The sequence below is a fragment of the Pan troglodytes genome, chromosome 17 (genome assembly GCF_028858775.2).
Source record: "Pan troglodytes isolate AG18354 chromosome 17, NHGRI_mPanTro3-v2.0_pri, whole genome shotgun sequence".
Lineage (NCBI taxonomy): Eukaryota > Metazoa > Chordata > Mammalia > Primates > Hominidae > Pan > Pan troglodytes.
The window spans coordinates 43998924-44012939 of NC_072415.2; the positions used below are offsets into that span (position 1 = coordinate 43998924).

General features: G+C 42.5%; 1 protein-coding gene across 13 annotated transcripts in view; it reads right to left on the reverse strand.

The window, feature by feature from the left end:
* Positions 1–3970, reverse strand: part of NOL4 (nucleolar protein 4) — a 381831-nt gene extending 377861 nt beyond the window's left edge. For 4 of the 13 annotated variants that reach the window (XM_024351005.3, XM_024351004.3, XM_063795588.1 and 1 more), the window contains exon 1: positions 990–1440. In XM_024351005.3, coding sequence (XP_024206773.1) covers positions 990–1031 — 42 coding nt within the window. In that variant the 5' untranslated portion in view covers positions 1032–1440. Of the gene's footprint in view, positions 1–989; positions 1441–1959; positions 2351–2876 lie in introns of those variants that run through there. The other 9 variants (XM_063795587.1, XM_063795585.1, XM_054671756.2 and 6 more) reach the window with 5 other exon arrangements.
* Between the last annotated feature and the right edge of the window lie 10046 nt (positions 3971–14016).

A 14016-nucleotide genomic window follows, 5' to 3' on the forward strand; every position in this document is an offset into this window, starting at 1 on the left:
GGAATTTATGTTATTTAAAATAGTCAATCCTTTAAAAGGACACATATGTTAACACATATAGTGGGTGTAGTCAAATCCATATGAGTATAAACTCATTGTACCAATATCCACGTGAAGCTATCTGACAGTTAGAGGGACCTAAGTTTAACATAAAAGGAATGAAAAATAAACTTCCCAACTAACAGTGTTTCTTTAAAACATACATGATATTATGAAATAATACCTTAAGTAAAGATATCTTAAATGATTTTATCCATTCAGTTAGCTCAGTTTTGTCCAAAGGAAAATGCATGTTTATGTTTTGAATTCTAACAATAAATTATTTTTCTACATCATTTCTTGATATTATTCCCAATACAAATTAATCAAAGCACTTCATTCTGTATATCAGATTTCTGGCTCATCCAGATGTAAATAAACCTCAGTTCTAATTCATGCCAATCTAGTCCTCATTATTTAGGAAAGCCAGACAATAATCTCACCATTGTCTTTAGTAGTGCCACATGCTAAAGGAGAAGACACCTTTATAGGTCCATCTCTTAGAAATCTCCCAACAATAGTACATTGTTAAAAAAAAAAAAAAAAACAACCACCACAGAACTTTTATATGTGTTTCCATTTCACTTTTATTTTTGGTTCCCAGTTTCTATATAAATTCTAAAATAAATATACATCCTTCAAACAACTATTTCTAATTAATCTCAGGAAACCATAAACTGATTTCCAAACCTAAAAGACCCTTCCAAATAATGCTTTAAAAAATAACTTTTCATGCACATATTTTCAATTCAATATAATATACCTCCATTAGAGATAGAATAGCTTTCAAAGCGTCTCCTTTCTAGCATCCTCCAGGAATACTGCACCGGGAAACAGTTGCCAGTACAGGAGCGGGGAAAGGAAGAAATGCTCAAGAAACCCCAAAGCGAGGCAAAAATACAAAGGATGCCAGATAGCCTCCCCCATCCCTACTCCAGGCGAGTACCCACCGTGGCATGATGCAGAAAGGTCTCCTGCATCAGATCTGCCATCCTACTTGTAGCCCACAGTTCCCATCTTCTTGTGAAGAAAATCGACGCTGCTGCGGCTCCCCAGCCCCACTGGCTTCTGCAGCGTGAGGCTGAGATGCATTGGGCTCTCAATGCCAGTGCCTCGCGGCGCCTGGGCTAGAGCTTTGTGGCCATGAGACTAGAGCCACCCCAGAAAAAGGAACAAATACACACACCACTCGATAGCGCCTAAACCCATCTTTCTTTGTTGTTCATCTTCTAGCTGCGGCTTTATTTGTGGAAGAGGGAAGTGAGGAAGGGAATGGGGGGGCGGGGAGGAGGAATCTCCAGGACCTTATCTACAATCTCAACAGTCGCGGCAACGATCTCTGGGAGTGATCGAGGCATTCGGGCTGCCCCGTGCCTCCCGGGCAGCGATCTAACGATAAAACCTGACAGTGTCCTGGGGAAAACCCCACATCCACCGCTAGCGCTACATTCGGGCTTTATGCCAATAAGGAGACACTGTAGACTATCGATCAGACTCGTCTGCTCTCAGAGCGTGCGGCCGGGCTTCCAGCCTGGCCTTTAGGCGCGGTGGCGGCGGTGGGACACGCGCCAGGCGCCCAGAGAAGGACATGGGACAATGGCCCAGCCCGAGGACGCCAGACGCCGCCGCCCGACCCGGGGAAGGAAGCTCCTGCAGCCGGTCCGGGAACCCGAGGCGGGGAGGGAGGCCAGCTCTGGAGGTGCGCTGCCGCTTTAAAATAAAGGACCACAAAGACTGTACAGTGGGGAAAACGCGCCTGGCTAATGCGAGTGGGGACGACTTGGGGAGGGGGTTGAGGAAGGTAGGGGGCACACGAGCCAACGGCGGCTCACGGCTCCCCCTCTCTCCCGCCTCTCTCCTTCCTCCCTCCCCGCCGGGCTGCTCCGGCAGACAAATAACAGAGGAAGGCGAGTCACTCACCGTGGTCTTGACAGGCACGTAGAGCACTTGCTTGGCGCCGCCGCCTCCCCCGCGGACCTCGTCCGGCTGGCCCAGCTGGAAGCCCTTCGATTTGACCCAGAATTTAAATTTGGCGTTGTCCGTGGAGCTCGACTCGGAGCCATTGAGGAGCTGGACGATCCGTTCGTATTTTTTACGGGTCACCGTCTTGGTCTTGCCTGAGTCCCCGTAAGTCCTGAGGCACCAGTCCTGGAACTGGCGGTACATGTCGCGCTCGCTCTCCATGTTCCCCGCGCTCGGCCGCTGGCCGGATGCTCCCAGCGCACTTCGCACCTGTTCACCCTGGGCTCATGAAAAATGCAGCCCCGGCCACGTTGCAGGGATGCGAGGTCCCGGCCGCCGCGGGAGCCTGCTTTGGGTGGGGGAAGGGATGGGAAGAGGGGAGGAGGGTCCGGTTGGGCACCAGCAATCAATGCCCCGTGCTACCAAGTCTGGTCCATTCGTAATTGCAACGGCTGTCTCGGACGTTTTTCCTGTTCCCTTAGCGGTCGGTCTCTTTAATATTTTGTGACCAGGACCATCCCAAAACCATTCTGGCCCAGAGGAGCTGGGTTTTGAATAATTAAAATCCCATTCCTTGGTTTATTAAAAATCCCAATATTGAATTGGGGTGGTCCCTAGACGCCTCGCCCCCGGGCTGCGTCCGGGGCTGGGCAGGTGGAGCGCAGCGCCGCCTCCCCGCGCGCGCCCCAGAAGCTTCCCCAGCCACTGGCCCCGTGGTCCAGGAGTGAGGGCTGCGCCTCTCCCGAAAGCAGCCGCCCGCCCAGCGCCTTTGAGCCCCGAAGGGCACACGGGTCCCGGATCTCTCCTTCCTCCTGGGTCCTGCTTTGACCTTCCCCACGACGGGTGTTAAGGGACTAGAAAGAGAAAGTTCTTACCTGTCATGTTTTTAAACCTATCAAATTCTGTTTTACAGAATTTTTTATCAAGATATTTTTAAAAACGGTTTAAAATGTCATTTCTTCAGATGCATTTTGAATAAATTCCAGCCCTGTATGTAGATTCTACGAGTTAAGTCCCAGAAATTAGCAAAGCATTGACGGAGATTTGGCCATAGTTCTACAGGATAGATTGTAGTGCCCCAAACAGATATCCGTTCCAGGGGGATGTGGGTAACCGAAGGCAGGCCGCTGGCGGCGGGTATCCCGAATAATGATGGGACCCCCAGACAGGACTCCTCTGGTTTCTGCTGAACAAGACATAGAAGTAAGTTTAGGATACAGATGCTTGAAACCCTTTGCACGAAATTAAAATATATACAGAAAGATCATTTTCCCCTTGCTTGGTCACAGTTTGCAGTTCACACGGGAGGTTTCAGTTGTCTATTTTCCCCCTGCCACGTCATGGACACCCCCTCCACTGCTCTGAGTAGCCAAATATGAGTTCCTCTGGACTATTTTTCCAAGCAGATGAAGTCAGCAGTTGCTCCATTCAGGACTTCCATCCATTTGTTTCCAGAGCTGGAAATAGGGGAGTTCCCATCCTCCTCGCGCGGCGGCTGCGGCCGCTCCTCTTTATTCTACTCTCACCCGAGGCCCGCGCCCGTCCCGGGGAGCGGCTCTGCCAGGAAAACGGCCCGACCAGTGCCCGGCGCCTGGGCTGCGTCCGAGCCCACCTTCTTCCCTCGTCGTCGTCTCCCAGACTAAATCCCGGAAAGGGAAAGCGGGATGTTTGCGCCCACCGCGCTGTAGCTGGTCCTGACACTTGCAAAATGGTCAGTGGCTCCTGCTCGGCCAGGCTGAGTGTGTGCGTGTGTGTGAGCAAGGGAGCGAGGGTGTGCGGTGTGCAGGGGGTGCGCTGTGTGTGCGCGCGTCTCCGGGAAGGTCTCGCGGCGGCTGGAGCCGGGACTGACAGCCCGGGCGGAGCGCAGGCAGCTCCACACACTAAACCTCTCGCCTCTCCCCTCACCCCCACCCCTCCCACTCCCCTCTCCTTCCCCCACCCTCCCCGGCCCCTTCCAAGCTCTCTGATTGGCCAATGGGACAAAAGTTTCTGTGGAGACGGCTGGGCGCTGACGTCACGGGCAGAATTGTCCCATTTAGGGATCCCGGGGGCAGTGCGCATGCTGCAGGCTGCAGGTTAGAGGCAGAAGGAGGTAGCAGCGGGCCCGGCGGCAGCCAGGTGGCAGAAAGGAGCACGCAGCATCCAGGTGGGGGGACGACTCCAGCAGGGTTTCCATGGAGATTCCTCTGGGTCTAGCCTAAAAACAGCAGATCAGCTGACACCATTAGCTCAGGACCTAATTACTGCTTATTGGAGCAACAAATGAGGGAAAGGGCCAGCTGCAAAGGAAGAGTTTTTATCCCCCCACCCCATTCCCCCATCTCCTTTCTCCCCCTCTCTCCATCCCTCTTGAGTCCCGGGTGAATTCTCATTAACTTGCAAGATTCCTGCAACAACAGCTCCCCTTCTCCAGAGGCCACCCCGAATGCTTTTATTCTTTTATTTCCTTCTTTTGTATTAAAAAGAAATGCTAAAATAAATCAGTTGTTGAGTCCTTGAATTTTTGTTCAATACGTATTAGACCATAGAGCTCAGAGAAGACACTGTCCAATGAAGTCACAAGTGAATCTAACACAAGGGACTTAGGGGAAAAATATCACTTTCAATTTATTGAGGTGAATCTTTAGATATTTCACATTTAAAAAAATCTTAATATCTTAAATACATAAATATTTGAAATACGCAATTGGACAGAAGATATCCTGAACCACCCTTCTAGTGGGGTATACTTCACAGGAGCAACTCTGTTAAGTTTCCCTTTGTGGCATCAGAGCTCAATTTAGTTAGATATTGGTCATGTGTTTCCTGGAAGTTTCTGGAAAGATAATTGGTCCTGGGGTAGTCATTCAAGAATAAGCTGGTTCTATGGATTTCACTTTCTCATATGGTTATAGTTCACAATTACAGAATTATTTTATGCAGCTTTTCATCTAAAAAGGCATCCCATCCCCTCTAAGCTTTATTTATGTACTTTCAGCCTCCAAAAACCTTCCTTAATCATTCAACTTAATATTAACTTTCTTCTATAATCATCTGTATTGTGTCTTTCAAACATTTTTTAGCCCTGTCTTGTAGTAAGCCATACACTTTACATTGACATGTAGTGCATACATACATTTGTTCTGCAAAAATTTTATGAAAACATCTATTTTATTACCTGCAATATACACTGATATTTGCCTTTTTCTCTCCTGTTGATTTTGTTATTATTATTTGGTAAAGTATAGTCCCAACAAAATAAATTTATTTTATGACCCAGTAAAGAATGACTGGCAACCTACAATTTGAAAAATATTGTTTTAGATCATAATGACTACACTGCTCCTTTTACCTTATTTATATTTTCATGTGAGTATGTTTTGTTGGTCAAATAAAATCTTAATTGGAAAACCCTTGAAAGTTTATGTCTTTTTTCTTGTTTTGTGCAGTGAACAATGTGCACAGTAAGTGCTTAATAAATTGAGTTAATAAATTAATGAAAGAAGGAGAACAAGAGTAAGGGAAGGAAGGAAGAAGGTAGGCATAATCTTTGTCCATTCTTGTTGGCTTTTGCTGGGTAGTGTTTGGTTGAAGTTGGTCCCCCGTCTTAAGGAAATGACAGGGCTTTACCACACACACATGTGTTCATTGTATTTATAACTATACTTGACACCCTAATGCATAGCAACTAGAACACCCTAGACATACAGAACTCCCAGAAGATAAATATGTCATCAACCCCCACTTGTATTCACTAGATTTGATATACAAGCACAAAAACCCCACAAAATGAAATAGATTATATGAAATACATTCTTTTTAAGAAGAAAAGGTAAATGATTAACTACTGAAAGACTGTTTGCATTGGAGGAAAGGAATACAGGGTTCAAAGATTTCAAGGGTCCTAAGTCTCAGAGCCCTGCAGATTCTCTTGTTTTCAGTGGAACCCAAAGTGTAATATGCTTTGTACTTGCACCCATTATTAATTGTGCTGGCTGAGCCAACACCTTCAACCATATCTTGTCCACCTAGGAAGGTAGGCACCTAACAAAAATCTAAAATCTGCTTCAGCAACTTACTCTGGACTAATTTTCCTTCTTTGAACTTCTCTAGAGTCAGGTCTGCCCAGCCCCATCTCAGGGTCATCCTGAGCTGCTTCCTCAGCTATATGGTTCATATGAACAGGCTGCCTGGGATTTAACCTGGTATGTTCCCAGGACACTTTCCTCAGAATTGCCTGGCTACAAAGCCTATCTCTCCGAAATGTTTTTCTTCACCCCTTCTGAATGCGAATCCCCAATCTGGGCACAGGGGTCCTGTCTGCCTGGCAGGCAGAGGAAGAAAAGAGAGGAAGAGGAAGGCAAAAAGGTATGTGAAACTTATATTTTAATTTAAAATAATCCAAAACGTGGGCTATCATCAATATGATTTTTGTTATAGAAGTAAAATTTCTTCCAACTTCATGGTCAGTTTGTAAATGACATTTTAAAAATCCAGAAAATCTTGCACTTTATTATCAATCACAAATATTTACACAACACTATGCGTTCATCAGCAAAATGTTAGAGTACAAACAACATAGAATCTGTAATCAGAAAATCCATGTTCAAAGAATAAACAAGCTTTCATTCCTTCAAATAATTGTGGTTTTTATTAAACAAATATTAACCAAGCTTCAGTTACTCTCACAGGTTCTCGGGTTAACGTCCTCAGCAAGACAGATGTATATGCATGGTTCCCATCTCATGGAACATAAATTCTTCTAAGGACAGCAGACAACAAAGCAAAAAATAAATAATTAGAGCTTTATGTAAGTGCTGGGAGGGGGAAAAATAGCAGCATAAGAGAAAACAGTGACAAGGTAGAGAGACTTGATGAGCTTAGGGAAGATCTTTCTGAGTAGGTAACATTTATCATGAGACCTGAAGATTCAAAGGAGTCAATTATGTGAAGCCAGGAAGGTGAACCATAGGCAAAGCGCAAAGGTCCTAACGTAAAAGAACTCTTGGCATGTTTGAGGAATAGAAAGAAGGCCAAGGCAACTGGAGCTTGAAAGAGAAAGGTAGAACGTGAGATCTGAGTAGACTTCTGCAGCCAGATCTTGTAGGGCATTGCTTACATTTTATTGATAAGTGCTTATATTTTATTGGTCCAGTGGAAAACCAGTAAGATATCTCAGGCAGGAGAATTATATGATATGATATGCATTTTTATTAGTGTCACTGGCCACTTTGAGGAGAAAGGATTGGAAAGGGACAAGCATGAAAGCAGGAAGACCAGCTAGAAAAAATGGTGATAGTTGAAGTAGTAGCTTAGATGAACTATTACGGCGATAGATTAGAGTATTAACAGAGGAGGTAGAGGGAGAGAAGTGATGGGTTGAAGATATAGTTTAAAGAAAGAATAGAGCTTCCTGAATGTGTATCTCCTCCACCCCCCTGCCCCCACCCCACAATCCATATGTTGAAATCCTAACCCCCAAGGTGATGGTATTAGGAAGTGGCACCTTTGGGAGCTGATTAGGTAATGAAAGGAGAGCTGGTCATGAATGGAATTGGTGCCTTCATGAAAGAGGCCTCACAGAGCTCCTCTGCCACTTCCTCCATGTGAGGATGCTGAAAAGATGGCCATCTATGAAGAGGAGTCTCACTAGACATCACATCTGCCAGCACCTTAATCTTGGACTTTCCAGCCTCCAGACCTGTGAGAAATAAATTCCTGTTGTTTATAAGCCACTCAGCCTATGGTAGTTTGTTATAGCAGCCCTAGTGAACTAATACACTGATGGACTGCATGTATCAGATGAGAGAAACGATTGAATCAAAGATGACTACATGGTTTCTGGCTTTAGTAGTGAGGCTAGTGAAGCCATTGACTTACAGAGAAATGTTTGGGGGAGGAACAGATTGGGAGTTGGAGGCTGAGGGAGGAGCAGAAGCAAGTTGGGGTGGAGAGGCAGGAAGAAAGAATTTAATTTCAGAGAAGTTAAATTTGAAATACCAGGAGAGTTGTTCATGTAGGAATTGAATATAGAAGCTTGAACTACAGAGAAAAGTCTGGATTGGAGATATAAATACAGGGAATTTAAAGCCATAGGAATGAATGACATCACCTTTGTCCACATTTCCTACAAAAAGGGAAAGCCCCCATCTTTTGATATTGAGTTTGTATATACTAATACCTTATGACTAAAATAGAATGTCATGTACTGAGCAGCAGAAGTTGGCTTCTATTGATATAATACTGGTATTGGGAAAAACCTGAGAAAAATAGCAAAGCAGTTTGGATGAATCCTTGACTAGACCTAAACTGTTAGTAATTTCCAAATTTACATGGACTTAAAATCATTTAAAACTTAAAAGTGAAGCTGTGAAAGCTTTGGTTAGACCTATTCTGGATTAGATCAGGACCTGGAGGCACGCTAAAATAGGAATCAAATTTTAGGATGTCCTATGATCACATTTCCCATTGAAGGGGTTGACTAGAGACTTGCCTACTGAATTAAGTTCATAAAAAAATTTGAGCCTTTCAGCTACATTAGAGATTATGGAGGATGGTACTTGCTACTTTGAAAGCTGAGGTTCTGAACGTCATTATGCATTCAGAGGGTTAAAAGTCTATTAATAATCCCGTCAAGGAAAAGAAAGTTGTAAAGGAAGCAAATGACCAACTCAATCAGTAACTTGATTATGACATAATTTATTAACTTTTCAAAATGACACAGAATAAACAAAGCAGAAATGCCCTGTTTATGCAGGTAGAGAAATTTGGAACTATGTAGAAATTGTCACAAATCTGATTTTATTAGTTGACTTCCAATGTATTGACTCTTTTACCAAATAATTTTGAAAAGAGCCTGTCTTTAGTATGCAATAGCTATCCTTTAATTAAGAAAAGAAACACTTTTGAGAGAGTTTAAATATTTTTCTGATCTTTATGGCGGCGATTACTAAGACACAGAAAAACACATATTTTAATTTGTGAACTGTAATATCAGTATCTTTATTCCACTTTCTAACCCAAAAGAAAAGATTAAAAATTTGATGTTTTTTGTTTTGCCCAAATTTACTGATATTTACGTTTTGTAAGAATTTCATTACATATTATGCGTTAACCAAAATTTAATTTCCATAAATACTTAAGTGTGCAAATTAAGAACACATTAGATTTGATAGTCTAGTTGATTTTCTAAATTTCTCTTTAATTTCTACTTTTAACATGATCCTATGAGCAAGTCCATGGTACAGCCAGTTCCTGCATTTTGACAGTGGCATATGGATTTATTCAACATTCATCCACCCGACATTTTCATCTAGCTGCAATAGCTATGATAAAGTCCAAAGTTAACAGTCTGGTGTTCGTGTCCCTTGTAACAGAGAAGAAAATACATTTTTTTCTGGCCCCAAATATTGCTTTATTTCCCACTAGCCATATGGCTTATCTTTTCTTCCAAAATATATGTCTTAAAACAGTAATCCACATATTCGTCCTCAACTCAGTGGACAGTACTATTATAGAATTTTTAGATTATTTTTAGAAGTTATTTTGTCATAGAAAATAAAAACTATTTGGGGATGAAGGAGCAACACACCTATGCTCAATTCCCACTATATTTTCGATACTTCCAGTTTTTATTCTGATTTCTGCTGAGTGAACCAATTCATATCTTACCATCATCATCTAGCCCTTATATCTTATTTAAAATGCATGATTAATCATTTTAGGACATTTGTTTAACTTGCAGTATAAAAGTGACAAGAATGGCACACAAAGATTTCTTGGCTAAAACCACAGACTCCAGAAATAGTTTTTACAGGGGAACCATCTGAGCTTAAACACCAGAATCTGTAAAATAGTGGTAACAATGCTAACTTTGAAATAAGGGAAGCTGAAGGAATAACCACCCCCAGTTTTCCTGGGACCATACTAATAGGATTTAAGAGCAAGGTAAGAAAAAAAAAGTTTTAGATTTCCCTTTTATTTTTTGTCTTCTAAAATGAACATCCCCCAAGTCTTTAAGAAAGTCTTTAACTAATCTTCTTGATCAAAAAACAGAAAATATTTAGATGTTCCAAAAAAAGTGCTTATAGTAGTTTATGTGGAGTTTTGGAAATGAAAGCTAACTTAAAAAAATTAAGTGTTCATGTTAAATGCAAAAATACATCTTAGGCAATTCAACTTCAACTGTCTCCTTTCCTGATTTTGCTAACCTGGTAAAGAAGAGCACCAACATAAGGGTGATACACTTGCATTTATCTTAATGAATGTTATTTTTGGATTGAATCAATCTTCAAGGCACAGTCTTATATATTTGTGCATGAGATAGAATTTGTCTAACATATTGTACAGCATAATTTATTAACAACCTCACTAGGTACAATGAAGCTATGAATCAATTGAACATTGAAGAGTCATGTTAGCCAGTAATGTATAATTTGGTGTGATGATTGGAGCAAACACCTACATAGAAAGGGAAGATGGAACAGCTCCTCGAGGGTCAATGGTAGAGAATGGGTTATGAAGAAAGCTGTTTGAGAGAATGTTTATGGGTGTATGTGTACATGTAGGAAAACAAATATAAATGAACTTTGAAATATGGATGACCCTTGAAAGTGCAAGATTTATTTCAAGAACACATAACAGTTTTTAATGTTTATGCACGCAACAACAGTACATCAAAAAATGTCAGGCAAAAATTGATAGAATTGCAAAGATAAATAAACAAAGCCACTACTATGGTTGAGAATTCAACATTCCCTTGCCAGTAATTGATAGACAATGCAGGCAAAAAATCAGTGAGGCTATAGGCAACCTTAACAGTACTATCAATCAACTTGATTGAAGTGATATGTTTAGAGTATTCCTTCCAACAACAGCAGAATGCACATTCTTCTCAAGCTCACATGGACATATACCAAGGTATAACACATTTTGGATGAAACAACAAAACTCACAAACTTAAAAGAACAGAAGTGATACAACATATGTCCTCAGACCACAAGAAATTAAATTAGAAATCAATAACAGAAAGAGAGCTGAAAAAAATCCCCCAAATTTGGAGATCAAGCAAAACACTTATGAATAGCAATTGGGTCAAATAAGCTTTGACAGAAAAATTTTTAATATTTTATACCAAATTATAATAAAAATGCATCTTACTAAACTTTGTGATATGTAACAAAAACAGTCCTTAGGGGGAAATTTATAGTTTTAAAAGCATATCTTAGAAAAGAAGATGTAAAAGTGATAACCTAACATTCCACCACAGGAAACTAAGAAAGATCAAATTAAGCCAAAATCAAGAAGAAGAAAGGACATAATACAAAATTAGAGCAGAAATTATTGAAATTGTAAATAGGAAAGCAGTAGAGAAAATCTGCAAAACCAAAATCTTATTCTTTGAAAAGACCAATATAATTTTAAAAAAACTTATAGCCAGACTAACCAAGAAAAAAGAGAGAAGACACAAAGTACCTAATGCAGAAATAAAAGAGAAAATAATATCCCATAGACATTAGAAGGATGGTAAAGGAATAGTATGAACAATTCTATGCTCATAAATTTGATAACTTAGTTAAAATGGACCAATTTCTTGAAAGACAGAAACTACCAAACTTAAAACAAGGATAGATCAACAAGTTTAATAGATTTATATCTATTTATAAATTTGATTAATCAATTAGTGATCTTTCCAAAACGAAGGAACCTGACCCAGATGATTTTATTAGTGACTTTTTTTCTGAATTCTACCACTTAAGGAAAAAATAATTTCAATTCTCCATAATATCTTCTAGAAAATAGATTAAAGGGGATACTTCCTAGCTCATTCTGTGAGGCCATCATCACCTTAATACCAAAACCAGATAAAGACAACTGAAGAAAGAAAACATACAGACCAGTATCTCTCATGAATATAGATGCAAACATGCTAAAAAAAACCCTAGCAAATTATGTACAATATATGTTTAGAAATACATCATGACTAAATGAGATTTATTCCAGATATTGAAGGCTAATTCAATATTTGAAAACTAATCATTGTTATCCACCAATATAGAGGTTAAAGAAGAAAATTCATATGACTATATCAATTGACATCAGTAAAGCATTTGACAAAATCCAACACACATTCGTGATAAAACTGTCATCTAATTAGGAATAGATGAAAACTTTCTCAGCTTGATTTTTAAAGATCTACAAAACTTCTAAAACTAACATCATACTTAGTAGTGATACTGGACGCTTTCCAAGTAGGAGACAAGGCAAGAATATCCTGTCTCTCCACTTCTGTTTAATATTGTATTAGAAGTCCTTTCCAGGCCGGGCGCTGCGGCTCACGCCTGTAATCCCAGCACTTTGGGAGGCTGAGGAGGGTGGATCACGAGGTCAGGAGATCGAGGCCATCCTGGCTAACACAGTGAAACCCCGTCTCTACTAAAAATACAAAAAATTAGCCAGGCGTGGTGGCAGCGCCTGTAGTCCCAGCTGAGGCAGGAGAATGGCCTGAACCCGGAAGGCAGAGCTTGCAGTGAGCCGAGATCTCGCCACTGCACTCCAGCCTGGGCAACAGAGCGAGACTGTGTCTCAAAAAAAAAAAAAAAAAAAAAAATCCTTTCTAATACAATAAAACTGTAAAAATATATATACACACTGGAAAGACAGAAAACTATTATTCCCAGGGAACATGATTGTCTATGTATAAAATCATAAATAAGCTACAAACCAAAATTCCTGGAGCAAATAAGTGAGTATATAGCAAGGCTGTGAGAGGTGACAGCATGCTGGCAGCCCTAGCAGCCTTCGCTCGCTCTCAGCGCCTCCTTGGCCTTGGCGCCCACTCTGGCCACGCTTGAGGAGCCCTTCAGCCCGCCGCTGCACTGTGGGAGCCCCTTTCTCGGCTGGCCAAGGCTGGGAGCCGGCTCCCTCAGCTTGCGGGGAGGCGTGGAGGGAGAGGCGCGGGCGGGAACCTGGGCTGCGTGAGGCGCTTGCAGACCAGCGCCAGTTCCAGGTGGGCGTGGGCTTGGCGGGCCCCCACTCAGAGCAGCCGGCCCGCCCCGCTGGTCCCGGGCAGTGAGGGGCTTAGCACCTGGGCCAGCAGCTGCTGTGCTCGATTTCTCGCCTGACCTGCAGTCGGCCATACCTGAGCCTCCCCGACGAGCGCCGCCCCCTGCTCCATGGCGCCCAGTCCCATCCACCGCCCAAAGGCTGAGGAGTGCGGGACCACGGCGCGGGACTGGCAGGCAGCTCCACCTGCGGCCCCTGTGCTGGATCCACTGCGTGAGGCCAGCTGGGCTCCTGAGTCTGGTGGGGACTTGGAGAATCTTTATGTCTAGCTAAGGGATTGTAAATACACCAATCAGCACTCTGTATCTAGCTCAAGGTTTGTAAACACACCAATCAGCACCCTGTGTCTAGCTCAGAGTTTGTGAATGCACCAACTGGCACTCTGTATCTAGTTAATCTGGTGGAGACTTGGAGAATATTTATGTCTAGCTAAGGGATTGTGAATGCACCAATCAGCACTCTGTATCTAGCTCAAGGTTTGTAAATGCACCAATCAGCACTCTGTGTCTAGCTCAGGGTTTGTAAATGCACCAATCGACCCTCTGTATCTAGCTAATCTAATGGGGACGTGGAGAACTTTTGTGTCTAGCTCAGGGATTGTAAAGGCACCAATCAGCACCCTGTCAAAACAGACCAATCAGCTCTCTGTAAAACAGACCAATCGGCTCTCTGTAAAATGGACCAATCAGCAGGATGTGGGTGGGGCCAGATAAGAGAATAAAAGCAGGCCGCCCCAGACAGTGGTGGCAATCCACTGGGGTCTCTTTCCATACTGTGCAAGCTTTGTTCTTTTGCTCTTTGCAATAAAACTTGCTACTGCTCTCTCTTTGGGTCCACACTGCATTTATGAGCTGTAACGCGCACTGTGCAGATCTGCAGCTTCACTCCTGAAGCCGGCGAGACCGTAAACCCAGCAGAAGGAAGAAACTCCAAACACATCTGAACCTCAGAAGGAACAAACTCCGGACAGGC